We start from the raw sequence: 27,410 nt of genomic DNA, 5'->3' as shown, positions 1-27,410 counted from the left end.
CAGCAGAGGAAGTGATGCCTCACTGCTGCAAAAACAATTGTGATAATAACGAGAAAACTATCCCGTAATAACGAGAAAAACAGCTCAGAAATATGTTTCTTTACTGTGGCAGTTCTGGACTTCAGTAAATTCTCACAAATATTTAATTTGGAGAGATTTTCGTCCAAACATTAGACATCACACTGGAGTCACATTTGTCACTCCGGATATCTTGGAGGGCTTGTTTGATTTTTGTAAAGTTTCAGATTGATAGATAGATGTCTTCTCGGTTATATATATCGTTTATTAATTTTTATTTTCATGAAGGAATTATTGTCGAATCTAAACTACAAGAGCGTCTCTGAGAGAGGCAAAAATTCCGAGCTTTCGCGGTGCACTTGAACGCACCATACGCCCCTCCTACTTCCGGAGAGAACCGCTATCTGACTGTCAGAGGAAAACATCCCGGCCACGAATCCGCTACTCGGACCCTCTGTCGCCGGTACTTCCCCGCTTTAACAGGCCTTGAACTCCGGAGGTCGAACCCCACAGAGAACATGCCCGGACGGAGGTAACCGTCCACGGACTGCTGGTGCCCTCTCAGCCGGCTGAAGGACGGACGGAGGCAGATGGAGAGGCCGGCCAGGCTGCTGCTGCTGTCCGAGCTCCGCGTCAGAAACGCCGCGTACGATGTGAGCCTGTGCCAGTCGCTGCTCACCTGGAAGAGACGGGCCTCCAGCCCGGTGTACCACCCGTTCAGACCCAGTAAGACCCGCAGCATGAGCTCCGTGTGTGGCCTTGAATGCACCGCGACACCCTGAATGATAAACAAAGAGCAAACACACACACACACACACACACACACACACACACACACACACACACACACACACACACACACACAGACCCTCTTACGTAACACATCATCCAGAGAGAGTCACCCAAATACATGGAGGCCAGCAACAATAGCAAACCGACGGCCCGCGAGCCAGAAGCGGCCGCTGCTGGCTGCATTGTGGCCCTTGTAGTTACATAACACAGTAACTGCTGTTTTTAGTGGATTGATCAGTGGAAGATGATGGTACATTTATTAGGTTGGCTCTTCATTATTATTCAAGTTCAGCCAATGTTAACTTTGTTTAAATACAATGTTTATAAACCACATTACAACAATCTTGCCTTGTTTAGATTGAGAGAGGTCAGTGATGAACAGCATTGTGAATAGAGAGCACTTATTAAGACTCTTTTAACATACTAATAAACAAATAGAAGCAGAAGCTTCATTAGTCCCTTTTAGAAATGTTCAATTTCAGTTTAGAAAAAACAAAAGGTATATCAGGTGTATTGTCAAACGACGTCTTTCAAAGTATTTTACAATGCTGAAAGAAATTCTAGGTTTCTTTCGAACATGTATTAAAAAAATATGGAACTACAAAAGAAATACAAAAGAAAGAAAAAGTCAAATAAAGCAAATACAGTTCAAGGCCCATTATTAGTTTTGTGGCATAACTGTATTTTGACAGAATTGCAGTATAATAATGTTTCTTTTTTAATTGTTCTTGATCCCTGGCGCCCTCTACTGGCCAGCCGCCACTGGTGTTTAGAGTGTCGATCTGAGCGGATGTGTCAGTGAAGGTTTCATAACTTAAGGCTTATACATACTCCAGAAGAAGGACAAAGACACACTGGGGGGTCTGAGTAAACAACTGAGGTAGGCAGTATTTTCATTGGGGCTGTGCAAATATAATGGTATTTAGGTACATACGCAGTCAGTGTGGTAGATATATGTCATATATATCTGTGTCTTTATATGCGCAGTGAGGTAAATAGGAAGTGAAGCAAGTGGCCGGATTTAATACCAGGGGAATAATATCGGCACCTCTAATGTTAAGACCAGATCTCTGCTTTGATTTTAGTTTAAAACAAAGTGAAAGAGGGGAGTAATGAAATGGACCAAACAAGAGCCGTTAGGAAACAATCTGACGCAGAATTACGAGTTCACTATGGAGGACTAAATGTGCCAAAAATGAATAAATACACCAATAAATAGTTATTGAATGTTATGAATTCATTAAAATTGCATTTAAATATATAAATATGTAATTATTCATTATCATATCAATTCCTTTTATGTAGAAAAACATTTTATTATGTTGCCATTTATTTATTTCTATTTCATGGTCCGGTGTTGAACTGCTTCCTGAATTTATTTGATCTGTCATAACTATGTGCTCCAGCCATGGTGAGCATGCGCAGTTCTTCCTTGGGAGTCATTTTTAAAAAAGCTGTGTTTTCAGGGACACCATGCAGTGTTGTTAAATGGACACCCAAAATGCTACAAAGGTTTTCCGTTTTCACTTAAACGTTTTTCAGATACAACTTTTCAGCTTGTTACGTCCTGTGATAGGAACAACAACTACAGACTGATGTTTTTGCTGATGGGACAGACCACAGGTCTTCTCCCAGTATTCCAGTCGCCCCCCACTCTTGTGTAAGACGTTTAGGCTTGAGTATCGTATAGTACCAAACTGTATTGTACCATATAGAGTACATGACTTATCATGACTTGTATGACGATAACCAGCCATAATTTGCACGAACTTCCATTTAGAGGCCTCGTGAAATGTAAAACACGACTTTGCAAAAAACGATAGTTGTGGTACTACTTCTATGGTTCCTCCGACTCTGCCCCACCACTGTTGTCACATAACAAAGTTATTTGAATTTTGAATCTCCAGCCGAGGAAGTCGGGGGAATCCTTCTTCGTGAGCGTGACGTCAAGAGTTGTGCAGATCTCCATCTGTTGTGTTTATATCGGCTTGTTTCCTCTTAAATATCCAAGTTTTTACAGTGTTTTGATGTTATAGTCGGCGTTTTATGAGCCTTGACGAAAGATTGAGCCTGGAAAGAGACCAGAGCGGAGAAAAGGAGCACAGGCGGCGGGAGCGGCTAGCCGTTAGCTCGCGCGGCTAGCGGGAGCCGCTAGCGGCTAGTAGACGATCAAGTAATACCTGGACTCATCTTCGGTGATTCCGCGCAGTGGGAAAAGCTCTTCGACATGATCCAGGAAGCCGGTCGTTCTGCCAACAGTCAGGAGCCTCAAAGCCTCAAAGGTGAAAAGTGGCGGCTGCTGAGGCGAGGAGACGAGGACGAATGGAGGACGAAGCGTCTTCTGCTTCCTCAAACATGTTCCAGACGGGGTCACCGATGGCAGAACCACCTTCTGTGTCTTCTTCATCAATCACTGGGTTTGAAATGACCATGATGATGAAATCTGGTTCAATTCAGCCTCTTGGTGGTCAAAACTCTGATCCTCCATAATGTAAACACAACTTGGGCGTGTGCACAACTCGTGACGTCACTCTGTTATTGTCAGAAGCTCCGCCCAGCAGAGGAAATACCGCTGTTTATCGGCTATTTTCTCGCAGATTGCCGGGTTTTAACATTTGACCCTTTGGCCAGTTAGCATAAAAAATGTCCCTAGAAGCAACAGCCAGAGTGTTTTGGAGGTCGAATTTTCATTTCACTTGGACTTTAAGCTTCAATCAGTGAAGTAGAAGCAGATGTTTGCGCTCATTATTGTGATAAGCTGTTTTATCATTGTAGAAAAGAGATTCAACTGAACTGAACTACTGAATGTTAGAAGCCTCCACTACGACCAGGGTGAAGCACACACAGGATGTCTCTGCGCTACCTGGTTACCTTCCCCAGACATGCGCCCGCCTGATAAGCATTCACAGGAGGCAGAAGGACACATTTTCTTCTGCCAGACGGAGCTTGCTGCAGAAAACTACGTTATTTTCTTGTTGTGCTTATGGAGTATGACTGGACCTGAAACGCTCCTCTGAGCACCAATCAGGATCTTCTAAGAGTCGGTAGGTCATTTTCCAAGAGATCTGATTGGTCAGCAGGCAAAGCTTTTATACTCTTATCAGGCCCATGACCTGCTCCGGAGCAGGTTACAGGTTCAGAGTCAGTCACCGGGGTGATTTACCTCGGTAAGAAGTGAACCAGTGTCACCGTCCAGAAGACCCAGGGTGAAGCCTGAAGTCATGTTATAGGCCTCGAAATAGATGAGTTACTTTTGTACAAAACGATCTGAATTGTCCAAAATAGAAGTGCAGTGTCAAATGATGATGAGTCGAGCAGCACCTCCCATGGAGTCATCCTGATATTTTAGGTTTTCCAGTAAAAATAACAGCGTGCGGTTGTCTCTGTCTCCATGGAAACAACGCTGAAAAGGAAACTGCTCAGTGTATTTCCAATGTTTCCAATAATAGAAGAGAAACATCAGCCCACTGATAACTTCTATGGCAGATTTCTGCTTCATGAGTCCAGAAATGATCTTCCACCAGAGGAGAACAAACCATCTTTGTGTGTCACAATGTGCCGGACCCAGACTTCCAGCTTCCAGAGGAGAAGAACTCTCCTGAGCTGCATTCAATAGAGTCAAATCTCCTCATTTGAATATTAAAAGCAGCAGATGAAGCTTCAGGCTTCACTGTGACCTCAGTGTTGGTTCAGGCTGCTTGTTGCTCTCCCCACCTGCTGCTGTGGTCGAAGTCAACCAGACTGCGCTGTGTTGACTGTGTTTCATTGGTGAATTTTTAATGTGCGTCTTTGTTTCCAGCTCCCGCTGAGAGTAATTTACACCCAGTATATCTAAATCCTCTGTGTCTCTGGTTGTTTGAACCCATAGGACTTTATTTTATCAGTTAAATACGCAACAGTTCTGATTAATATTACTATTGTGGCATCATTAAACAGGCACTTTGGGATTTGTATTCCCAAATAACTCTTTCCTTAGTGCAGCGGGATTCCGTCATCTTGACACGCAGAGCCTGAAAATGAATACAATCAACTTGGCTTGAACCTCCTTTTATAGCTTTAAAAAAAAAAATTTTTTTTTTTTTTTAGCCCAATCAAAGTAAGCCCACTGCCAGGGTGCGAACTATGGGGGGGGGGGTGCTCAATGTATGATTTGACTTGAATGAATTTGCCAGCCTGCATGCAATTCTTGTCCTCGCCATTGAAGCATGGGGGCGCTAGTCTTAACTTAACTCTTCACTATATATCAGAAACCCACTCAGTTCTGTTGCTGAATCATTAAATTTTTTTTCTTCCTTGTCCTGTTCGGCAGCTTGCGCAGACAATACGATGTGATTGAGAGCTTCTGATGTCAGAACAGTTTTTACTCTTGCAACAGGAAGAGACGAAGAGTCTCTCCATGTTGCTGCCTTTATTAGAAGTTGGCATGGCTGCCGTACACGACTGGGGGGGGGGGGGGGCATCATACAATACCCTTGGTAGTGCTACATATATTATGAGATTAAACCAGCCAAGTCCGGCTCTCCCTACTTGGACTCTACCAACAATCTCCTGATGCTGGAGCCTGTTGACGGCACGTCGGACTTCGACTTGAGTATTCCGCTTTCGGTCTGTTGAGACGTTGGTGTTGGCCTCTCTTACCGACATATCAGTGGATTCTCTCAGCTGAAGGACCAGGCTGGATTTCTCCTGCATGGAGCCCTGCTTCATGGACTGCAGTGGCAGTTACAGCTAGAGGGACACCGTAGCAGCCACAACCATTGTCGGATGAAAGAGTTGGCTTTTCTGTCCATCGTACTTATCCTGGATGAAGGGATCTCACTCATTTTCAGTGGCCCCAACACCCTCCTGTGGAGAGGGAACTTTGTATTTCCCAGGCTATTGGCTTTGCTCGATGTTGTACAGGCAGTACGAGCAAAGTTTTCCTACTGACTTTACATCACCAGCCAAAGTAAGAGCAAGGAGACAGCAAAAAAAAAAAAGAGAAAACGTGACCGGAGTGTAGGCAGTGACCGATGCGACATGAGGCGTTTTCAGCTCCGTCTTGTCAAATGCACCGCGTTCGTTACGAAACAACTTCACCAAGTAAATTTAAATATCATGCAAACGGAAATAGAGGCGAGCTGAAGAAATCCTAAGGAGTACTGAAGAGAGCAACTGTCACTCTGTGTGTGAGCTGTGGAGATGTGTGTGTGGAGGGGCGGGCTCTGTGTGTGACTGGCCAATCACAGAGCGTGAAGACAGTCAGTTACCAAATTAAGATTTTCCTTCACTATGAGCACTCATATTGACGAGTTTTACTCATATCATGCTTGTACTCGTAAAAAAATGCTTCATCCCTACTTTAAATCTACTGGGCTAAGAAATGCATCTGTTATATCGTCACATGCATTAGCTGCTAATCTTAGTTTATTAGCTTTGTTGTTGTCTGGCGGGTTAAAATGAACTGACAGGAACTTTCTCAGGTGTACTGAGAACCTGTGTGTTCTAATAAATCTCTGTTAAATATGTTAAATTGTCTACTTGAGTAAATATAATGTCTTAACGTTTTGCTAAAAACAATGAAATGTAGAGGGGCTGTCTGAAACATCAGGTGAAACCCCTCTGCGTGCGGTAACTGTGTGGTTCTTCTGCAGGATTTTGCGTCCCTTCGTTCCGTCGTCGCCTGGACTCAGGTAAGAGACGTAGTTCCCACAATGCAGTGGGCCTCCTCAGCCTGCCGAGCTGGAGGTGTAGTAATGACTTTGCTGCTCTTCGCTACATGTTTCTGTGTTTGATGGTTGAATTCTAAACTCCTTGCAACTTGCGTTGCTCCTCAAACTCGACGGTTTTATTTCCAAAGTGATGAAACGTTTCTGTAAAGCTTCACACTTTGGAATGAACCGCATAGTTTCAGAGATGCTCTGGCCATCAACACCTCATCCAACAGAAACATGCTACTTTCTAGTACCTGGTTCGGTCTGTGCTGTTTTTAGCTGACCTGTTGTAGTGTAGCTGCTGTAGTTTGTACGTAAAATCACTGTACATCCTAATCAAACCGTCCATCTAATGCTGTTTCTGAGTGCAGGCTGTGGCGAGCTGCTTACACTGATGAACTGCTATAGCGATCTTTGTTTTTACAGTTGGTCATGAATGGGATCATTCTTTAAGTTCCAACACACACGCTCACCGCAGGGGTTCAGACTCCCTTTATTTCAGGTGATGCGTACAGACCAATGTCATCTCAATGAGGCTGGAACAGTGTAATAAAGAAGTCATCAACACCATCTTGGATTCATTGCAAATCATTTTGTTTCTAAAAGAATTGACAACATTAGAGGTGATAAGAGTTGGTCAGCTCCATGGAAACAAGAGCATCTTTTCACTCCTGATGGGAGCGTCAGAGGCCTGGTCTTGTCTTCAGATTGGCTTAATGCAACTGGTCCGTTGAGACGTCTCCGAATGTCCTGTGATCAGGGAACTTTGAAGACATTCTGGGGCAAGTGGCACCTTGGGGACTCTACCATTCTTCATGATGATGATTCAAAAAAGCAGCTTTTATTTTGAACAGGTTTTCTTTAGGATAAATACTAAAATAAGCCACATGATATAAATGTAAAAAGGAATCTTCCTGTTCTACCTCTCTACCTCCGAGTGTCCTCCCTCCTCGCAGACTCCTCAGGCAGGCTATTGTCGGTAGTACCAGCAACCCCTATTGTCGTCTTCAGATACTGGCTTCTGAAATGAGTCACCTCATTAAATCACTGCTGCTTCCTCCAGTTATTATTGTAGCAAAACTATTTGTCAATGCATATGTACAGTCTGTATTTCAATCTGTCCACAGTGAGAGTTGTCAATGTGTAAAAAGACGAAATGGTTAAATGTGAACCTGAATCTGAAAAAGTCGTATTATAATTTATCTGTCTGTAATTAGGTATTTAAATGTGCAAAACATCTGCTCACCTGTATTAGAATTTGTACATGTAGTTAGATCTGTTAATGCATACGAAGAGTTGTCAATGCGTACAAAGATAGATGTAGTTGAAAAGTCTGTTTTCAGCTTCAAATTATGGAAATACAGACAACTCACCAGTCACGAGTCAAGCAGTTTCATAATTGGCTGGGGGTTTTTTTACACGTGACTTTTGCTATAATTCTGCCATGACAGGATTTGAAACTGTAACTTATGGGTTTTAGCCCTGAATGCAGGCTCACTGGTTCACAGGTCAGAGTAATTATTTATTTATATATTTTTTTCCATTTTTCTTCATTTACATCATTGTTCTTATATCCCACACCAAAATAACAAATGGTGATGATTAATACTTGCAGATTGTTTTCCCTCTACCAATAAACAGAGCAACATTATAACCTGCAAGCCTTTGCTCTCATATCATTTTAAACTGTATTAAGGTTGATAATTGTTCAATACGGGCATACTTTATTCCATTATTTTACACCACAGATGGTGATACAGAAGCTTTCCAGGATGGTGCGTACTTTGAGTTTTTAACTCTTTAATTTTGCGTGTGTGTTCTCAGAACACACATCGCTGTGTTCTGAGCCTGGCTGCCGACACCTGTTTTTCCTGAGACGTCACAAGAATCATGACTTCATTTTACTAGTTTTTCATAGTTGTTAACTTGCGGGTGATGGCAGTATGACAAAAATGTTTTACTATGAAAATAGTTTTGTTTTTGTTATTGCTTTTTTAAAAACATGTTTTGGTGTTATGAGGTCTTTAAGACTGCTGCAGGATCTCTGCTGAGCTTCTTTCCTTTCTTCCATTTGTCTCTCCTATAGCCTGTGCCCCCACCCCTCTCTACCTTTCTCTCCACCTCTACCTCCCATTGGTGATTTGTAGCCTGCTAACCCAATCAGTCTGCAGCAAATGCTGCTGAGTCGAATGGAGGATCCCTACCCAGGGAACCAGGGTTTAAATCCCTTCCCCAATCTGTCTATTAGTCCTCTCATTTTCTTTCCTCTGTCCTGTCGCCCCATTCAGAATAGCAGCATGCCTCCATCTCTCAGTCTGGTTCTGCAAAGGTTTCTTCAGTTAGGGGGAGTGTTTCCTTTCCACAGTCGCTGATGCTTGCTCATGTGGATTTGTTGGGTTTTTTTCTCTGTAAAAAGCACAGATGAATCACTGTGTTGTGTTCGGTGCTATATAAATAAAGTTGAATTGAATCAAATCGAATTGAAGTCATAGATTCAGACAGAAAGACCCAGGATGTCAGATTTATTTCTTTGGGATGTCAAAAACATTAAAGTCCCAGTGAAATGTAAAACACTACTTTGCAAAAAACGATAGTTGTGGTACTCCTTCTAAGGTTCCTCCGACTCTGCCCCACCACTGTTGTCACATAACAAAGTTATTTGAATTTTGAATCTCCAGCCGAGGAAGTCGGGGGAATCCTTCTTCGTGGGCGTGACGTCAAGAGATGTGCAGATCTCCATCTGTTGTGTTTATATCGGCTTGTTTCCTCTTAAATATCCAAGTTTTTACAGTGTTTTGAAGTTATAGTCGGCGTTTTATGAGCCTTGATGAAAGATTGAGCCTGGAAGAGACCAGAGAGGAGAAAAGGAGCACAGGCGGCGGGAGCGGCTAGCCGCTAGCTCGAGCAGCTAGTAGACGATCAAGTAATACCTGGACTCATCTTCAGTGATTCCAGTGGGAAAAGCGCTTCGACATGATCCAGGAAGCCGGTCGTTCTGCCAACAGTCAGGAGCCTCAAAGCCTCAAAGGTGAAAACTGACGTCTGCTGAGGCGAGGAGACGAGGACGAATGGAGGATGAACCGTCTTCTGCTTCCTCAAACTCCACCCAACAGTGAAAATACCACTGTTTATCGGCTATTTTCTCGCAGATTGTCGTGTTTTAACATTTTACCCTTCAGCCAGTTAGCAGGAAAATGTTCCTAGAAGCGACACCAGAGTGTTTTGGAGGTCAAATTTTCATTTCACTTGGACTTTAAGTTGTGACAGTCAAAGATGTCCATTTCCTGTGTGGTTCTCAATTTTTATTGTTTCTGTCACTTCAGTAAACTAATTTCTGTTTGCCGCGAGCCGCTGAAGGTGCCTTGACCTCCTGCGGAGAGACTGAAACCACGTCCAACAAGCTGTTTTTGTTCGTTTGTTCAGGTGTGAGCCATGCTGTGTCGGTGTCAGAGATCATCTCTGTCCGAGAGGAGGACGAGGAGGGCGGCAGCCGGCGACGAGATGATGGCAGCTGGAAGAAAATCCAGGAGGGGGAGGAACCGGACTGTCGGCAGACCTTCACAGGTGGAGAAACGCATCATTCAGCCTGCAAGACGACACCAGTCAGGATAGAAGACATTAAAACACTAAGACCTGAGCTGAGAGGTCTGAAAAAGTTAACATCACAACAGTGCAGGTGGAATGATAAAAACATGCTACTGGCAGCAAGTTGAATACCAGTTTAAGTGTGTTTCAGCTTTATTGTATCGTTTTTTTATTGGAAGATTTTAAAGAATACACATACAAAGGATCATATGTTCGTGGTTTTGTGTAATTCTCCAGCACATTACAGGTATTTTTCTTCTACATTCCCACTGCAAAGGCTCCCACATCATACATGGTATTGTTTTCATTTGTAATCGTCTGCTTGCAGTCAAATGAAGTGAGGAGACTTAAAGCTGGAAATGTTGATGTAATCTAACCAGATGTAAATGTTACTGAGGTTTAACAATGGACTGGCTCATGTAAATGTGATAAAAGTCGTATTCATCGAGTAAAATTCATACAGTCACATTCATGCGTGAAATTACTCTGACTCTAAACATATTACATAATAGTTTAGTAAATTAAAAGATGCTGAATACACAAGAGATGCACTGATACTACATGGAGTACTGCTACTCTGATCCCCGCTACAGTCAAGCGAGTACCATGCAGCATCTTCCGTCAGCAACATCAGCAGCTGGGAGACGATAGAGGACGAGCGATGTTTTGTGATTCCTTGATATTAATGAGAATGACTAAAGTCAAGTTAAGGTTTTTATCCATCACATCATCCTTGTTTCCAATGCGCAGTACGACATGTTGCAGTATGGTAACGAGCACCGCGGAGAGTACAGTTAAAATGTAGGAAGGTTGTGATGTTACGTGTTATGTGACAGTAAGAGCGGGACGAGCGTGGGACACATTTAGTGCATCGCTGCTCAGTCTGATTAGTCGTGAGCCTCTGTTCTCTGTGACACAGCTTAAACTTTCTCATTATGAACAGCAGCGTCCAGCCCAGTGCTGAATCTCCTCCTCTTTTGTCATGGAGAGAAACGTCTGCACCTCATCGGAGCACCAGGGGGCAGTGTAGCGCCAACATTTCAATAAACTGGGTTCACGAAACAACCAGTGTGTGCAAAGCAGCGTATGTAAACAACAACAGGAGGGTTCACGGCAGATGAGTTATTTAAATAATGCAGGATTATTGAGAGTGACGATCGTCACTGACCAATCAGCAGATGGCTGCATTGTAGCTCCTCCTTATGGAACCGTACCAATGTGTGTGCTCGATACCTCAACAGAGGGGTTATCAAAAATGGTTCGGTATGGTACTTTCAGGACTATTCACAAATTTTGTCAATGGAAAAACACAAAAACCTGTATAGTACCGTACATGCACATACTGTGCAGTGGAAACGAGGCTAAACACAGACTGGTAGGGCAGTGAAAAGCAGCGACTGTCCACCAGACTCAACAACACAATGACAATAAAGAAAGATAAACAGAAAAAACAAGAGAGAAAAAGAAAACTGTAGAAGGAAAAAGAGAAAAGAAACTATTTAAACTATGTTCTGCCAAAAGTTCATGCGGAGGAGAAAGATGGTTGGTACAACAACAGCAACTTCGTCAGCAGAGACATTTGGACCAGCAGTTTGCTGGATGTCGCTCAGTAGTTTAACAGCTCAGTGGATCAGGAGGATTTTACTCCGAGCCATGCTACATGCTACATGCTAAAGAGTTTCAGGGCTCAGCAGGTTTCAGCAGCGATGCTACACGCTAAACATGATTAAAGTTTGACTGATACACTCATTAACAGTGAGCTAGAGCAGTGTTTTTCAACCTTTATTGAGCCAAGACACACTTTTTTGTTTTGAAAAATCTGGAGTCACACCACCACCCGAAAATGTTAAAGTGTGAAACTCTGTAGCCTCTATTAACAATATAAAGTCTTTCTCATCAAAGTTTTATCAACAGGAATCAAATAAATACAGAAAAAAAGTATTTCCCAATTTCTTTTTTTTAAATTTTGACTCCCTCAGTGTGAAACCTGGACCTGATGGATGAAGAGCTGAGATCCTGGTTTTCAAAAACTTCTCCATCACTGTCACTGACACAGTACTTTGATACAAGATGGTAGCAGGAGGTGGAGATGAACCAGACTATTACCAGATCAACACACTGCTCTCACAGCCGCTGTCGGCTGTGAGAGCAAATGATTTTTTTCACACCTGACTAAATCTCGCGGAACACCAGTGTGCCGCGGAGCAATGGTTGAAAAACACTGAGCTAGAGCATGTGGCGGCACACGGCGAGCTCGGTCCTTGGGTCTCCAGTTCACAGTAGACGCAGGACAATGTGTAGACAGACGCTCCACACTGCGTTGTGCCTGCGGTCGACACAGTCGTACACTGGAGCCTTCAAGCCTGTTGGAGAGCGTAGCATCAACACCGAGGCCGTGCGGAGGTGGTTTCCAGCGTTGCATAGCCTTCACACATTGTGTGTCAGACTTAACGGCACTCAATAAGTACTCATATTGGTACTCTGCAAGTCGCTAAAGGTTTAGTACTCATACTTGTACTCGTCCTTTAAAAAGTGCTATCACTACATCCTGACCATAAACGTATTTTTATTGGTGGTAACAGCTTTGGATGAAGAGTCAGCGACAGGGTTTCCTTGCTGAAGTGTGTGTTCCTGTGTGTGTTCAGTGTTGTACGTGGAGAGGGGTCGGCAGCACCGCTGGCGGTGTGCCGAGGTGACCTTCACCTGCCCGAGTGAGGCGACGTGTCAGCGCTGGGTCGCTAGCATCCGAGAGCTGCTCGCCAACAATGGTGAGACTCGACTCCGCTCGGCTTCTGTCGTTCAGTCCCAAAGTGTGTGTGTGTGTGTGCGCGTGTGTGACATGAGTGTGTGTTCACATCGACAGCCAGCAGACCTAAACGCCTCCTGGTCTACATCAACCCGTACAGCGGGAAGAAGCAGGGCAAACGCATCTATGAGCAGAAGGTGGCGCCACTGTTCGCCCAGGCCGGCATCTCCACTGACGTCATCGGTGCGTCCGCTAACCTTCACTTCCTGTTCTTGTGCCCACCCCGGAGAGCACACCTATGACCAAACTGTTTCCATAGTGACGGAGCATGCCAACCACGCCAGGGACCACCTGAGGACGGAGGCGGAGCTAAAGCAGTTTGACGGGTGAGTTTGGTGCGCACCCTCGTCTTCTGGTCTTGATGACATAAATGATGCACACCAAAGATTTACAACCAAAGAAAGAAAGATCTTTGCTAGAATTTCTCAAAATCTCTTCTGTATGGGAGAATAAATTTGATCTGCCACCTCAAATTCGGTCAATTTTCTCTTTTTAGGTTCTTCAGTTTTCCATGTTAAAACAAAGATGTTTCAAGTGAAAATAGTTTTTTCTTTTTAATTTCAAAACATTTTCAAAGCAACAATTTGATAGCGATGTCTGTTTCCGCAGAAATGGCAGAAAATGATACTTACGTTTTTCATTTGTGGGGCCACTAGGGGGTGCTGTTTGTTTTTGTAACGAAGCCACACGCATGAGGACATGCTGTAAACAATAAACATGGTTGTGATGTTTTCCCAGTCCAGGAAGAGGGAAACTAATGTGACCCCCATCACTTCACTACAAGGTCACGTCATTCAGGAAGTTACATAATCGATGATTCTCTCCTTTAAGCCGCACATTGAGCAGCTTGTGAGAAAGTTTAAATTGAAATTGGGTTTTTATTTCAGAAATAGATCATGCTTCTCCTACCAGTCTAAAAAGCACCTTGTTGAGGCAGAACAACAAGTTAGATCGTTATTACAACGACTCTGATGGTGGAAACTAATTCAGATCCCAGAGGTGGGAGTCCACAGGAAGGAGGTGTGCCGTGGCTCCGGCAACACAGACAGTATGCCAATGGGTCCTTTCGGAAGGGATTCATCTGACAACAGTGCTTCAACCACTTTCCCACTATTACGATGCAAGAAGACACTAAAGTTATCTCCCTTCAATGTAAACATGTTTCACCTTGACAATCGCACGAAAGAGCGTTTACACACAGTCCCGACATCCTGGGCTTCCAGGAGCACCGGGTACACCAGAGAGGAGTTCAGCTTTGAGTTAGAGGAAGGAAACCAGCTAATCACATCATCAGCCATCCTCTGAGACTTTATTTGCCACATTGGATAGGAGGATGCTCCTATATACCTACCATGGCGTCGCCAATTGCAAATGGCAGCATGCTTACCGACTTGGCAGCCAACACCCATTTCACAAAACAGCACAACACTGGACTCATAAGGACGGATGTACACTACACAAAAAGCAACTCGATTACACCCTGGTGTGCAGAAAGTGACGTAATCGTCTGCTGAATGCTGAAGCATGAACGGCTTTAGGACAGTGGGTTCAGTCCACTGCATGGTCACAATGAGGGCTGGGCTCGGCCCACACCAAGCTAACGCCTCTAATACTTAATTGAGGTGAAAAATCAATTTAAGGAACTACAGCAGGATGAAGGAACCTCTGATAATTACCACAAGTTTACTGAAATTAACACAGTCGATGGGCCATTGATCCTGACTGAACGCTAAAGGCTAAAAGTGAAGTGAAGCAGATCTTCAAGTTGTGTTTTCTTCTCACACCATCAACGTGTTAAACTAGTCTGAGCGTGGCCAGCGAGCAGCGCGAGTAAGGATTCAAGGATTTGTATTGTCATACTGTTAAAGGTTTTTATGTCCTGGTATGTTCTGGTACTAAACTCTGTTTCTGAGGCATGGCTCATAAGTAGGAGAGAATGAAATAGAATAAAATGTAAATAAAATGCAAAATGGAATGGAAAAGTAATATAGAATAGGCACAATGTAAGATAGTACAAATACACCATGAAAGAGAATTCCTGAATGAAATATTACACTTTTTATTTTTTGAAACCACAACCATTTAAAAAAGAAGATGGAAAGCAGAGCAGTTCTTCACTAACGGCTCTCCGGCCTCAGATGTTTGTCGTTAACTCGCAGCTCGAGCAGGTTAGCTTCCTGTTGAGTTTGACCTGCAGCACAGGGTATAAGTGCTTCAGGTATTTGAGTGTTTTTAACAGTTTAAGCAAAGAATAAGGGCCATTCTAGCAATATGATACTGTGAGACCATAGTCGGGTGTGAACGAATGGCCGTGACCTTTGACCCTTCCCCCGCAGCGTGGTGTGCGTCGGAGGTGATGGCATGTTCAGCGAGATCATCCATGGCCTCATCTGGAGGACGCAGATGGACGGCGGCGTCAATCCCAACTGCCCCGAGGAGGCGCTGTCGCCCTGCTCTCTGCGCATCGGGATCATCCCGGCAGGTCGGACAGCATGACTCGGCAAAAATAACCTTTGGTTGTAGCCAGCGTGGATCGGAGACGTCCTGGAGGTCATTCAGACGGTTAAAGAGCCCGAACCGATGGTCTCCAGCATGAGTTTTATCACCGTACACACTTGTAGCTAAACTCTCTGGAGTCTCCTTTCGAGGCCGATTCAGCCAATGAGAAAGCAGGAATCTTTGTCGAACACTGCAGCTCATCTCAAAGTAACACACCACTTTGTTTACGTGATGATTAATTTATCCTCTGAGTAGTTGTGCTTGATAAATTTTGCAAGTTTTTATGTTTTCTGCTCAGTCAACAAACATAAATTAAGATAAATTGTTAAATAAATAAATGAAATAATTGCGCTAAAATTGACTGCTTTCCTTTCTAAATCACCAGCCCAGGGGTCGGCAACCTTTAATGCTCAAAGAGCCACTTGGTCCCGTTTCCCACTGAACACAACACCCAGAGAGCCACACACATTTTATTTTGACAGTCCCACAGGAAGACCATGCCAGCAGGACGCAACACACAAAACCTACTTCACTGCTGGTTGACGACTTACAACTAATAAACTAAACTACATGAATTAAGCAACAAAAACACAACACAACACAATTATTACCGACACTACAAACCTAATATAACCCCAATAATTACATTTAAAACACCACAAACAGAAACTCCCATAATGCATTGCAGCTCTCAGCTCCTTTATTGCTCCACATTATTAAAATGGAAGATAAATGTGTGTGCCTCCTTACGTCCCTCTCTGGGTGGCCTTGCCTCCTTACGTCCCTCTCTGGGTGTCTTTGCCTCCTTACGTCCCTCTCTGGGTGGCCTTGCCTCCTTACGTCCCTCTCTGGGTGGCCTTGCCTCCTTACGTCCCTCTCTGGGTGGCCTTGCCTCCTTACGTCCCTCTCTGGGTGGCCTTGCCTCCTTACGTCCCTCTCTGGGTGGCCTTGCCTCCTTACGTCCCTCTCTGGGTGGCCTTGCCTCCTTACGTCCCTCTCTGGGTGGCCTTGCCTCCTTACGTCCCTCTCTGGGTGGCCTTGCCTCCTTACGTCCCTCTCTGGGTGGCCTTGCCTCCTTACGTCCCTCTCTGGGTGGCCTTGCCTCCTTACGTCCCTCTCTGGGTGTCATTGCCTCCTTACGTCCCTCTCTGGGTGACCTTGCCTCCTTACGTCCCTCTCTGGGTGGCCTTGCCTCCTTACGTCCCTCTCTGGGTGGCCTTGCCTCCTTACGTCCCTCTCTGGGTGGCCTTGCCTCCTTACGTCCCTCTCTGGGTGGCCTTGCCTCCTTACGTCCCTCTCTGGGTGACCTTGCCTCCTTACGTCCCTCTCTGGGTGGCCTTGCCTCCTTACGTCCCTCTCTGGGTGGCCTTGCCTCCTTACGTCCCTCTCTGGGTGGCCTTGCCTCCTTACGTCCCTCTCTGGGTGGCCTTGCCTCCTTACGTCCCTCTCTGGGTGGCCTTGCCTCCTTACGTCCCTCTCTGGGTGGCCTTGCCTCCGTACGTCCCTCTCTGGGTGTCTTTGCCTCCTTACGTCCCTCTCTGGGTGGCCTTGCCTCCTTACGTCCCTCTCTGGGTGGCCTTGCCTCCTTACGTCCCTCTCTGGGTGGCCTTGCCTCCTTACGTCCCTCTCTGGGTGGCCTTGCCTCCTTACGTCCCTCTCTGGGTGTCTTTGCCTCCTTACGTCCCTCTCTGGGTGGCCTTGCCTCCTTACGTCCCTCTCTGGGTGTCTTTGCCTCCTTACGTCCCTCTCTGGGTGGCCTTGCCTCCTTACGTCCCTCTCTGGGTGGCCTTGCCTCCTTACGTCCCTCTCTGGGTGGCCTTGCCTCCGTACGTCCCTCTCTGGGTGGCCTTGCCTCCGTACGTCCCTCTCTGGGTGTCTTTGCCTCCTTACGTCCCTCTCTGGGTGGCCTTGCCTCCTTACGTCCCTCTCTGGGTGGCCTTGCCTCCTTACGTCCCTCTCTGGGTGGCCTTGCCTCCTTACGTCCCTCTCTGGGTGGCCTTGCCTCCTTACGTCCCTCTCTGGGTGACCTTGCCTCCTTACGTCCCTCTCTGGGTGGCCTTGCCTCCTTACGTCCCTCTCTGGGTGGCCTTGCCTCCTTACGTCCCTCTCTGGGTGGCCTTGCCTCCTTACGTCCCTCTCTGGGTGGCCTTGCCTCCTTACGTCCCTCTCTGGGTGTCTTTGCCTCCTTACGTCCCTCTCTGGGTGGCCTTGCCTCCTTACGTCCCTCTCTGGGTGGCCTTGCCTCCTTACGTCCCTCTCTGGGTGTCTTTGCCTCCTTACGTCCCTCTCTGGGTGGCCTTGCCTCCTTACGTCCCTCTCTGGGTGGCCTTGCCTCCTTACGTCCCTCTCTGTGTGTCTTTGCCTCCTTACGTCCCTCTCTGGGTGGCCTTGCCTCCTTACGTCCCTCTCTGGGTGGCCTTGCCTCCTTACGTCCCTCTCTGGGTGGCCTTGCCTCCTTACGTCCCTCTCTGGGTGGCTTTGCCTCCTTACGTCCCTCTCTGGGTGGCTTTGCCTCCTTACGTCCCTCTCTGGGTGGCCTTGCCTCCTTACGTCCCTCTCTGGGTGGCCTTGCCTCCTTACGTCCCTCTCTGGGTGGCCTTGCCTCCTTACGTCCCTCTCTGGGTGGCCTTGCCTCCTTACGTCCCTCTCTGGGTGTCTTTGCCTCCTTACGTCCCTCTCTGGGTGTCTTTGCCTCCTTACGTCCCTCTCTGGGTGGCCTTGCCTCCTTACGTCCCTCTCTGGGTGGCCTTGCCTCCTTACGTCCCTCTCTGGGTGGCCTTGCCTCCTTACGTCCCTCTCTGGGTGGCTCTGCCTCCTTACGTCCCTCTCTGGGTGGCCTTGCCTCCGTACGTCCCTCCAGGAGCCTCAGTGGAGGAGTAAGGAGCCGTGGGGGTACCGGCCCCTGCACCAGCCGATGAAGCTGTAAACTGATGAAGTGCTTGTTCTCCCTTCAGGTTCGACGGACTGCACCTGCTTCGCCACAGTGGGCACCAACGACCCCGTGACCTCGGCTCTGCACGTCATCGTGGGTCAGTGACCAGACGCTACGCTGCAAACTGTGCTGCTCCTGCAGTGTCACAGTTAGTCTGATGTTCGTCACACGGCATCTCCAGCTCTCATGACTGGGAGGCCAGAGAGCCACAAACGTGTACATTTTCTTCTCACAGTCGCTTTTCTACTGGAGCTCTTGTCTGGTCTGCAAATCTAACATTACACCGTAAGGCCCAGGGGCCAAAGCCGACCCGCCAGAGGCTCCAGTCCGGACATACCACAGAGCAAATTGAAATGTTTCAGAGACAACATGGATTTTTTTTTTTTAACACATTTCTTAAGAGGGGCAAACACAACACTTAAACCCTGTTTACACAATATTGTTTTTCAGTGAAAACTCAAAAATGAAGTAGTGGAATAGCATTCCAACTCGGTCGTCTGTCCATATGAATGTCTGAATACTGTCTAGCTTTAATGTTTGTAGCATATTGCTCTCTGATGCATGTGTGTGTGGTTTCATTACTAAATGAACAACAGCACCCACGAGGAGCCTAACATGAAAACTGCACCGTTTTGAAAATATGTAAACATGATACTTTTGTGAAATGAGGTGTTCGACCCTGAGATCACTGCAAACAAACTAGCTTTAGCTTCAAAGCCATGCTGTCATGGTGAATTTGTGAAAACACCCATAATGCAACAGGTTGTGTTGTTTGGGTTTTTTTTTTTTTTATTCACTGTGTGTGTGTGTGTGTGTGTGTGTGTGTGTGTGTGTGTGTGTGTGTGTGTGTGTGTGTGTGTGTGTGTGTGTGTGTGTGTGTGTGTGTGTGTGTGTAGGAGACTCCCAGGCCATGGACGTGTGCTCGGTTCACCATAACAACAGCTTCCTGCGATACTCCGTCTCCCTGCTGGGATACGGTTTCTATGGAGACGTGCTCACTGACAGTGAGAGGAAGAGGTGGATGGGGCCGGCTCGATACGACCTGTCAGGTGGGAGCGTGTGTTGACCTCTGTCCCACCGGCGCTCCGGTATCAAGTGTTAACTTGTGTCACGTTGCAGGTCTGAAGATGTTTCTGACTCACCATTACTACGAAGGAACCGTCTCCTATCTGCCGGCCAGAGGCATCCTGGGAACGCCGCGAGACATCGCCAGGTGTCGATCTGGGTGAGAGAAAGAGCCAGAGACGGTCTTTGACTTTTGTTTTCAGCTCAGAACTGATTCACAGACTTTTCCATGAGCTCCTACTCAGCCTTACTCGACTCCACTGGCCTGAGCCTCGGTCCTTCTCCATTACTATTTAGTACGACCCTGATGTGGGCGGAGTCATCGGAGCTTTCCCCCATCATGCACAATTCCTCACCCCCAATATGATGCAGAGCGAACATGCATTGGATATCATCGCATTTGTTACGATGGTGCTTCACTCTGGTGTTTTAGTTTTACTGGTGCCCGTGTTAACTGGTGACTTCTGCCATCCGGCCGTTAGCAGCAGCTGATGTTCCAATAAGACAAACAAAAGGCTACGATGCTTTAACCTTTAATGGATATGTGGTTAAACGGTGTTCTCCAGGACAGCGACGGATTTTGGTCGCGGTTTTATCATCTGCTGTGAAAAGGGGAGACTGGAGGAAGCTGGTCACCAGCTAACAGGGACACCAGTTAATCCGAAACACCGGTGGTATCGGCAGCTCAGAGAGCTCCGGATCGGGAAAGCGTCAGTAGCAAGTGGAGTCAAGTGGAGTAAGGCTGAGGAGGAATTAGTGGGAAATCTGCCAAAACACAACATTTTGTAAATGTATCAAAAAACGGTGACGGAGTCCCATCAAGCAGGTTTGTAGAGTCTCTGTGAGCTATGTTGGTTCACCATCACGACTCGAGGATTATGTTTCCACGTTCATCCCCACAGACAATGAGTCTTATTCACACAAAGACGATCGTATCGTGACATCACTCACTCGTGACATCAAACCTGGCGACAGCAGGACGGAAGGCTGAAACAACAAAGTACTCAAATGAAGAAGAAATGACCACAAAGAAGTCAACCAGCGGCTCTACTCCTGAAACACTGCAGACACACACATGATGGGGGGGGGGACAGAATCCAAAAGTAGAGGGCAAGAGAAAGAGCAGTGTTTTTTTGAAAGAACAAATTAGTTGCTCCTAAAGTTAATATAAGCTTGTAAATGAGATTGAATGGCCCAGACTATATTTACAAGCAGTGTGGTTTATCCACTGGGTATTTTTACACTAACTTGTGTATGTTTGTACATTTGCAGCTGCGTGGTGTGTCAGCACAACGGCCAGCTGCTTTCAGAGAAAGCCGAGAGCTACGAGGTGGAGAAGGAGACGGAGTCGGATGACGGTGAGTCCAGTCAAGGACCTTCTGACCCTCGTCGGTCAGGACCCTGCTGAGCACATCGGCTCTGCTCTGGTCCCAGAATACACACAAACCTGTGTGGTCTTTCAATAGAGCCCTGAGGGATGCAAAACAAAAAAAGATGATTTCTGTTAACAATCCCTTCCTCAGCTGTCTGACTTTCTCAGGTATCTATGGAAACACATCTTTGTAGATTTCTTTCCTGATTTTTTGTTGATATAAATGTTTTCAATGATGTTTTGAGAAGTTTTACACTGAAAAATAAGCTGAAGTTCCATTTACACAACAACAGTTCAAGTGAAAGTGCGATTTTTCGGTTCCGAAAAGTGTTGCGACAACTTTTTGAAAACGATGTCAGTTTACATGGAAAACAATGTAGTGAGCATACCAGGCCACAAGTTGGCGCTGTTGTTTGTTTTTGTAATAAATCCACAAACACGAGAGAACAATGGTCGTACACGCCATTCGGATTGAGATTCCATGTCAACTACAAAACTAGCAAGTCCCAGGAGAAGTGGAGTCCTGACACCGCGGAGGGAATATTGTTCTGATTGTCTCTACTGAGCATGTGCAGCACAACTCTTTACGACAACCAAGGGAGGTGTGCGTGCACATTAGCAGTGTTTTCAAAACTTTGTGTTTTCAGTTGCTCCGGGCCACAAAACGCAGCCAAACTTTTCAGTTTTCACTTGAAAATGCTTTGGCGTGAACGAGTTTGTGTGGGATTTTAGTTTCAGAAAGCGGCGGCGATTGGAGGACGATCCGAGGGAAGTTCCTGGCTATAAACGCTGCCAGTATGAGCTGCGCTTGTCCTCGCAGTCCTAAAGGCCTGTCGCCTGCCGCCCACCTGGCCGACGGAACCACCGACCTCATCCTGGTCCGGAAGTGTTCGCGCTTCAGCTTCCTCAGACACCTCCTCCGACACACCAGCAAAGACGACCAGGTACCGCCGTCCTCCCGAATCGCGGCGAGACGCCGCCACGGTCCGCGGGTAACCTCCTTTCCTCTCCACCTCGCAGTTCGACCTCGCCTTCGTCGAGGTCCACCGCGTTCGCCGCTTCCGCTTCACGCCGCATCACTGCCAGAGCGACTCGGACCAGGAACTGAACCTGCAGGAGAACAACAAAGGTCAGATCTTCAGCCAGATTTGCACCAACCACCCGGCTTGCGGCTGCGCCCCCGCCTACAGCAGCTGGAACTGCGACGGTGAGATCCTGACCCACACAGCCATCGACGTCAGGTACCGTCACTCTCTCACCGTCCAGAAGGTCAACATCCTGTGACGGGACCCGTCGAGAAACCTGCTTGTTCCTGGTCTTTTCAGGGTTCACTGCCAGCTGATCAAGCTGTTTGCTCGAGGGATCGAAGAACCGACCGTGTTCGAGGACCTGGGCAGCCCCTGTGCAATATGAACAACCAAAGCAGCGTCCCACCTCTTCTTCTGGTTTCCTCTATTCACACCACTGGTTCAAATGTCTCTTGAATGTTTCTTGTGCATCAGTTTGGATTCAGACGTGTCCTGGTCTTGTTGGTTTCTTCACCTGATTAAGTTCCACATGCAGAAACCTGAACCAGGTGCAGGACCGCTGGTCCAGCTGGACTTTCTTACTGTTTTTGTTGCAAAGTTTCCTGGTACAAGACGGTGAAACTCAAAGTCCAGTTCAATCACGTTGCACGTGTTGATCAGGTTTTAGAATGTCCCCGGTGGCCGTAGGTTGGACACTTCAGTCTCAGACCGAGACCCGTATTGACTTGGACTTGACTTGACGTGAAGACTCTGCTCATTTGACTGTTTCATCACATCTGGACTGGTTTGGATCTTTGGCCTAAGAGACTTGAAGCGAGAGTCTGAACACTCCTGGAGGAGGGACCTGGTGTCTGATGGGTGTTTGGACCTCTTCTTGTAACGATGTGGGCCTGTGAGCTGTGGACAGGATGTGGTTGAAGGATCCCTGTGTGTCTTTGATTCAGAACACTTCGGACTTTCTGACTTGTCTCTCCTCGGACCTGACGTGCCAACACCACGAGAACGTTTCAACAACTCTGCTTTATGGTTCAGTTACACACTCTTAAGTCTTAAATCATCTCATCCCGGTGACTTGTTCTGGTCCTTTGAATCGTTTTGCTTTGCCGTTCCTGGTTGTGTCCCTGGTTCCTTGTGGTCTGGAGCTGGACTCTTGATTCAGAACGAACTGGAAAGCATCATGTTCGTCACCGTCTCAGTTTGGATGATTGTTTTTGTTGGAAACCTTGAACAAATCAACGTCTGGAGTTCTGGTGCTGTTCTGGACTTTGATTTGACTTCTTTCTTTGGTTTTAGTTTTGTGTCTAATAGTGGAGTGGACCTGAATCGCTCCTTCAGACATGCTAGCATGAACCTGACTTTAACTTGTCTTCCTCTTTATCTTGCGGTAGCTTTTTTTTTTTTTTTTAAATCATCACTTTGAATATTGCTGTCCAATTCTGGTTTGTTGTTACTGGGACATGATTGGATTTTGGATGAATTACTAGAAGTTAACAGTTTTAATCCCATCTTGATGTTCTCATATCAGAAATCTCCTGAAACTTTCTTCCTGGAGTTTTTTTATCAAACACTCCAACGCTGACAATGTTGTATTTCTACTCCGTATGCAATTGAACTCAGTCTGAGCAAAGAAACCGACTCCGACAGCCGTGGTGTTTCTCTGTCATCCTCAATCATCTATTGTCATTTAGTGGAGGTGAAAGTGTGTGAAGCGTCACACCGAGTCGATGTGTGACGAGTCGGAAGTTTCAGGAAGTGACGGAATTCCCCGGAGGTCAGCTGGTCTGAACTAATGCTGGGAAAATCCGACTCATGATTAATTCACACACTTCATTTTCAGAGTTCATTCTGCACATCCAGTTCACAGTTTTTTCCAGTTTTGAAAACAATAAATCCTCCACAGCTGGTAGAAGGATTCTGTCCAGATCACAGTGTTGGGGCAGCGGTGACTTTAAAGGAGCTCTGCTCTGGAAGGTGAAGGATCTTCTTCCTGACTGCACACACACACACACACACACACACACACACACACACACACACACACACACACACACACACACACAGTGAAGGCCCTCAGGAAGGTCACAGTGGAAGTAACTGGACGTTTCTCCCGGTTTCAGACACAAAAGCTTTGAGTCGTCAGACTGTTGATGCTTCCTGTTGTTTCCTTCGATATCAGTAGCAGCTTTCAGCTTTATCCTCATATTAAAGGAACAGTTTGGATCCTTTCAGACGAGGTCGTATGTGGAGAACACGGAGCGTGTCGGGGTTGGTGCAGGTCTGCAGCCATCACTAAATACACATTTGTCTGGTTTAAATTGTGTTGATCAGCAGATAATCAAAGGGACGCTGCTGTAGCTGTGTGTCCAATATTAGCAGGAAAATAATCAAATGTGACATTGGACGAGCTGCCGAATCGACTGAAACTGCTAATACAGCTGAAATGGAAAAACTAATTGCTAAACTAGTATTTTAAACAGATAAAACAGTCCAAATAAGACTGTAATGCGAGCTGCAGTGGCTAAAGTGGTTTAAAAAATATTGATCGTAAATGTAACACCAGTTGAAAACTTTTTCATGTGTATAAATGTTTCAAAGCTTTGATTTTTAAAAAGTAAGCAGTGGTTGCAGACAGAATTCATTTGGTAAAACTGGTAAATCTCTTGGTTGTCAAGGTTGCAGACCTCTGCTGTTGAAGGACTCACTGTACCACCTGGTGGTCGAAGGTCATACTACAAGAAGGTTGGATTGAACGCAAGTTCTGGGATTTAACATGTTGTACCTGACATATTCACACGACCACACTTGAAATGATCCAAACTGTCATTTTAACCAAATACCAGCAAGGGTTCACTGATGTAGCTGTTGGTCTCATCTCTTCTGTCGTAGCTGGTTCAGAACTGGGTTTTACCAAAACCAGTCAAAACCAATGATGCAATCCGGTTTCAGCAGAGATCCAAAGTCACGGACTTGTGCAGACTTGTGATCCAGGCCACCTTTGTAGTGATGATTTTTCTCTCTCAGTTGTATAAATGTAGAAACTGCTGGAAAACCCGCAAAACGAACCAAATGTGATGGAGTGAAGTGGAATATCATTAGGAAACAGTGTTTGTTCACATTTAGCTGCTTTAATCATGATGGAAAAATTCATTTAGGTGTTTATTTTGTTTGTTTTTTTAATATATTTAATGCTGGACTAGCTTGATGCTAACAGGCTATATAGATCAAAAACAGCAACAAGCATCCAATCATATTAAAGTTGCTGGCGTGATACATTTTTATAAATGTTTACGATTGTTGACGGTAAAAGAATAAAGCTGAGCTTCATTATAGCATCAAAGTAAAGTCTTTATCATCATCAAACAGCCAGGACTCGTCCAAACTCCTACGTAGCAAAATATTAAGATGTTACACCAGTTCTCGTACAAGGATGCAGCCCAGATGTTGTTATCAAATGACCACCAGAGGGCTCCATAAAGCAAGGTGCTCACAGTCTGTCTTACCATTGAAATATGTTTCCTAGCAGCCTGTAAAGACCGCTCCACAGTAAAGTTTTGATTGTCTGAGCGCTCAGTTCACTGCGGCGACATAAAAGCTCGCAGTCCTGGTTTCTATGGCTCTAATCTGAGGCCGCATAACGGACACAAAGACGTGAAACTACCACGCGAACGGTTTATGCAGTTGATGTCAAAACTCAAGTAAATTGTTCTTTGTAGCAGTGAGGATTTGTTTAGAATTCAGAGTTACCACATTTAAGTCTTATAATCTGCAAAAAACTTGTTTAGCTGGTCCTGTGACATATATTCTGGAGCAACTCGTATATGAAGACAAACTGGTACTACCATCATGTGACCACCAGATGTCTCCGTATGACAATATGCGCAATACCACAGATAAATCTACATTTTTACCACATTTCACTGACAATAGCAGTTAAATGTCACAAAAAAGGAGGGAAAAGAAAGAGTGGAAAATAGAATTGTTGGACGTGTTGATGCATGCGACTTGTCTGTAAACTGTGGTTGGTAGAAGACATGGAGGAGGAGCTTTAACAACCAAATACAAGCATGTAGCGAAGACGAGCTCTTCCTCTTCATCCCCTCAAAACACCAGGCTGATCACGTCATGGAAAAGAGAACATGTCAAACATACGCTGCAGCTGTATGTAGTTTGTTTGTTTGTTTGTTTGTTGATCTTTGTTGTGATTTTGATGGCAGTATTTATGCTGGACATGGCGACTCTTCTCAAGCTTTTATTTTCTGTGAAGAATGGGTCGTCCTTTTACTTTCTGCTGTAGCTGTTACATTATCAGGAATTAAAGATATTTTCAGCACTGGACTCATTATTGCTTGTGACGTTACTGAATCAGGGTCATTTCACCAAAGATCTGGAGGTCAAAGGTCAAAGGCTTTTCGATCATTGATGAGCTTCACTCATGTATTTATTTACGCTTTAAATCAAACTTTCTTCACAGAGAGCAGAGAATTGTTTGGCAACGGGGCTGCGGTTGCTCGGTTGGTGGAGCGGGTCTCTCAATTGTAAGGTTGCAGGTTCGATTCCATATCTGCCCACATGTAAGACACTGAACCCCAGACTGGCCCCCCACTGGTGTGTCAATGTAAAGAAATGGAGAAGGTGTATAGAAGTGAAACAAAGCGGCTCCACATACATGGAAAGAAGTCATTGCAGAATAAAAACCATGAGATGATTTAGGCCTCATGTACACAATGTTTATGTGAAAATGAAAAACCTTGATCCATGTTGAGGTCAATTCACATGAGATTTCATAACAGAGACACCCAACAGCACCCACAAGTGGTCCGACCTGTCATTCTCACGTAAGCTGACAATGTTGCCATTAAGTGTGTCTGAAAGGAAAATGAAAAAACTATTTTCCCTTGAAACATTGTCGTGTAAACGGGGCGTAAAATAAGAAATATCATTTTCAAAATCAAATTGTGTTTCTCCATGTCTAAACTTTTGTTTGTGCAAAACTTCAGAGTTCAAGTAAGAAGGAAGTAACAGGTTAGTTTCTGTTCTATGGATTTAGTTGCAATAATCATCTGTAAACAGTTTAAATAAATTATATTTTCTATTCACAAACTGAGACCAGTCCCCAAAAACTCAGTGTAAAAAGAAAAGGCAATTGGTGGATGTTTAATTTTTAAATGATCCCCATCAGTCTCAACTTTGGTCTGCTGATGTTTTCTCAAAATTATTCCCAAGATTGTGTGATTTTTAATCCTGAGTGAAGGAGTGAGTGAATGAGTGAGAGGAAATTGTAAGTGAACAAATCAAAGGTTTTAAATAATGTAATAAAACAGTAGCAATTTATAAAAGAAAGAAAAATACAATGTTAACAGAGTTTCATAGAGCCACTATAAAACTGCACAAAACTTAAAGCTTTTATATCCAAGAAATGTTTTATTACTGTAATTAATGTGCTCCTGACTGTAATGACTTCATAGATATTTGGCATCATGTTGTAATAATACTTATTAGACTGGCTTCTATCACACCATTGGAATTTATTACAAATTGGCTTTATTAGATGTCAAATTTCTAAAAGTATTACGTTATTATTACTAATAACTTATTACTCATTCCAGCTTCTCTCACAGAA

The 27,410-nt window shown here is 45.3% G+C and overlaps 1 protein-coding gene across 2 annotated transcripts; it reads left to right on the top strand.

Moving 5' to 3' along the window:
• Positions 1–421: 421 nt before the first annotated feature.
• LOC308136860 (ceramide kinase-like) lies at positions 422–26,125 on the top strand. 2 transcript variants are annotated; one of them, XM_080505390.1, is made up of 14 exons: positions 422–744; positions 6,444–6,482; positions 9,927–10,067; positions 12,734–12,856; positions 12,952–13,077; positions 13,154–13,220; positions 15,231–15,376; positions 18,348–18,422; positions 19,222–19,374; positions 19,445–19,550; positions 20,663–20,748; positions 21,495–21,706; positions 21,783–22,003; positions 22,088–26,125. In XM_080505390.1, the coding sequence occupies exons 1-14, from the start codon at positions 609–611 to the stop codon at positions 22,173–22,175; spliced, it is 1,719 nt and encodes a 572-aa protein (XP_080361516.1). In that variant the 5' UTR covers positions 422–608; the 3' UTR covers positions 22,176–26,125. The 2 variants fall into 2 exon arrangements, with proteins under 2 accessions (XP_080361516.1, XP_080361517.1); XM_080505391.1 differs by lacking the exon at positions 6,444–6,482.
• Positions 26,126–27,410: the final 1,285 nt, after the last annotated feature.

This window comes from Blennius ocellaris, assembly GCF_963422515.1.
Source record: "Blennius ocellaris genome assembly, chromosome: 11".
Taxonomy (NCBI): domain Eukaryota; kingdom Metazoa; phylum Chordata; class Actinopteri; order Blenniiformes; family Blenniidae; genus Blennius; species Blennius ocellaris.
This window is presented reverse-complemented; position numbering and strand designations above follow the sequence as displayed.

Excerpts from the sequence above, each read along its gene's own strand:
- LOC308136860 (XM_080505390.1), top strand. The coding sequence starts at position 609 with ATGGAGAGGCCGGCCAGGCTGCTGCTGCTGTCCGAGCTCCGCGTCAGA. Across the intron at positions 13,221-15,230 it reads GAGCTAAAGCAGTTTGACGG|CGTGGTGTGCGTCGGAGGTG; the intron begins GTGAGTTTGGTG and ends CTTCCCCCGCAG. Across the intron at positions 15,377-18,347 it reads CATCGGGATCATCCCGGCAG|GTTCGACGGACTGCACCTGC; the intron begins GTCGGACAGCAT and ends TTCTCCCTTCAG.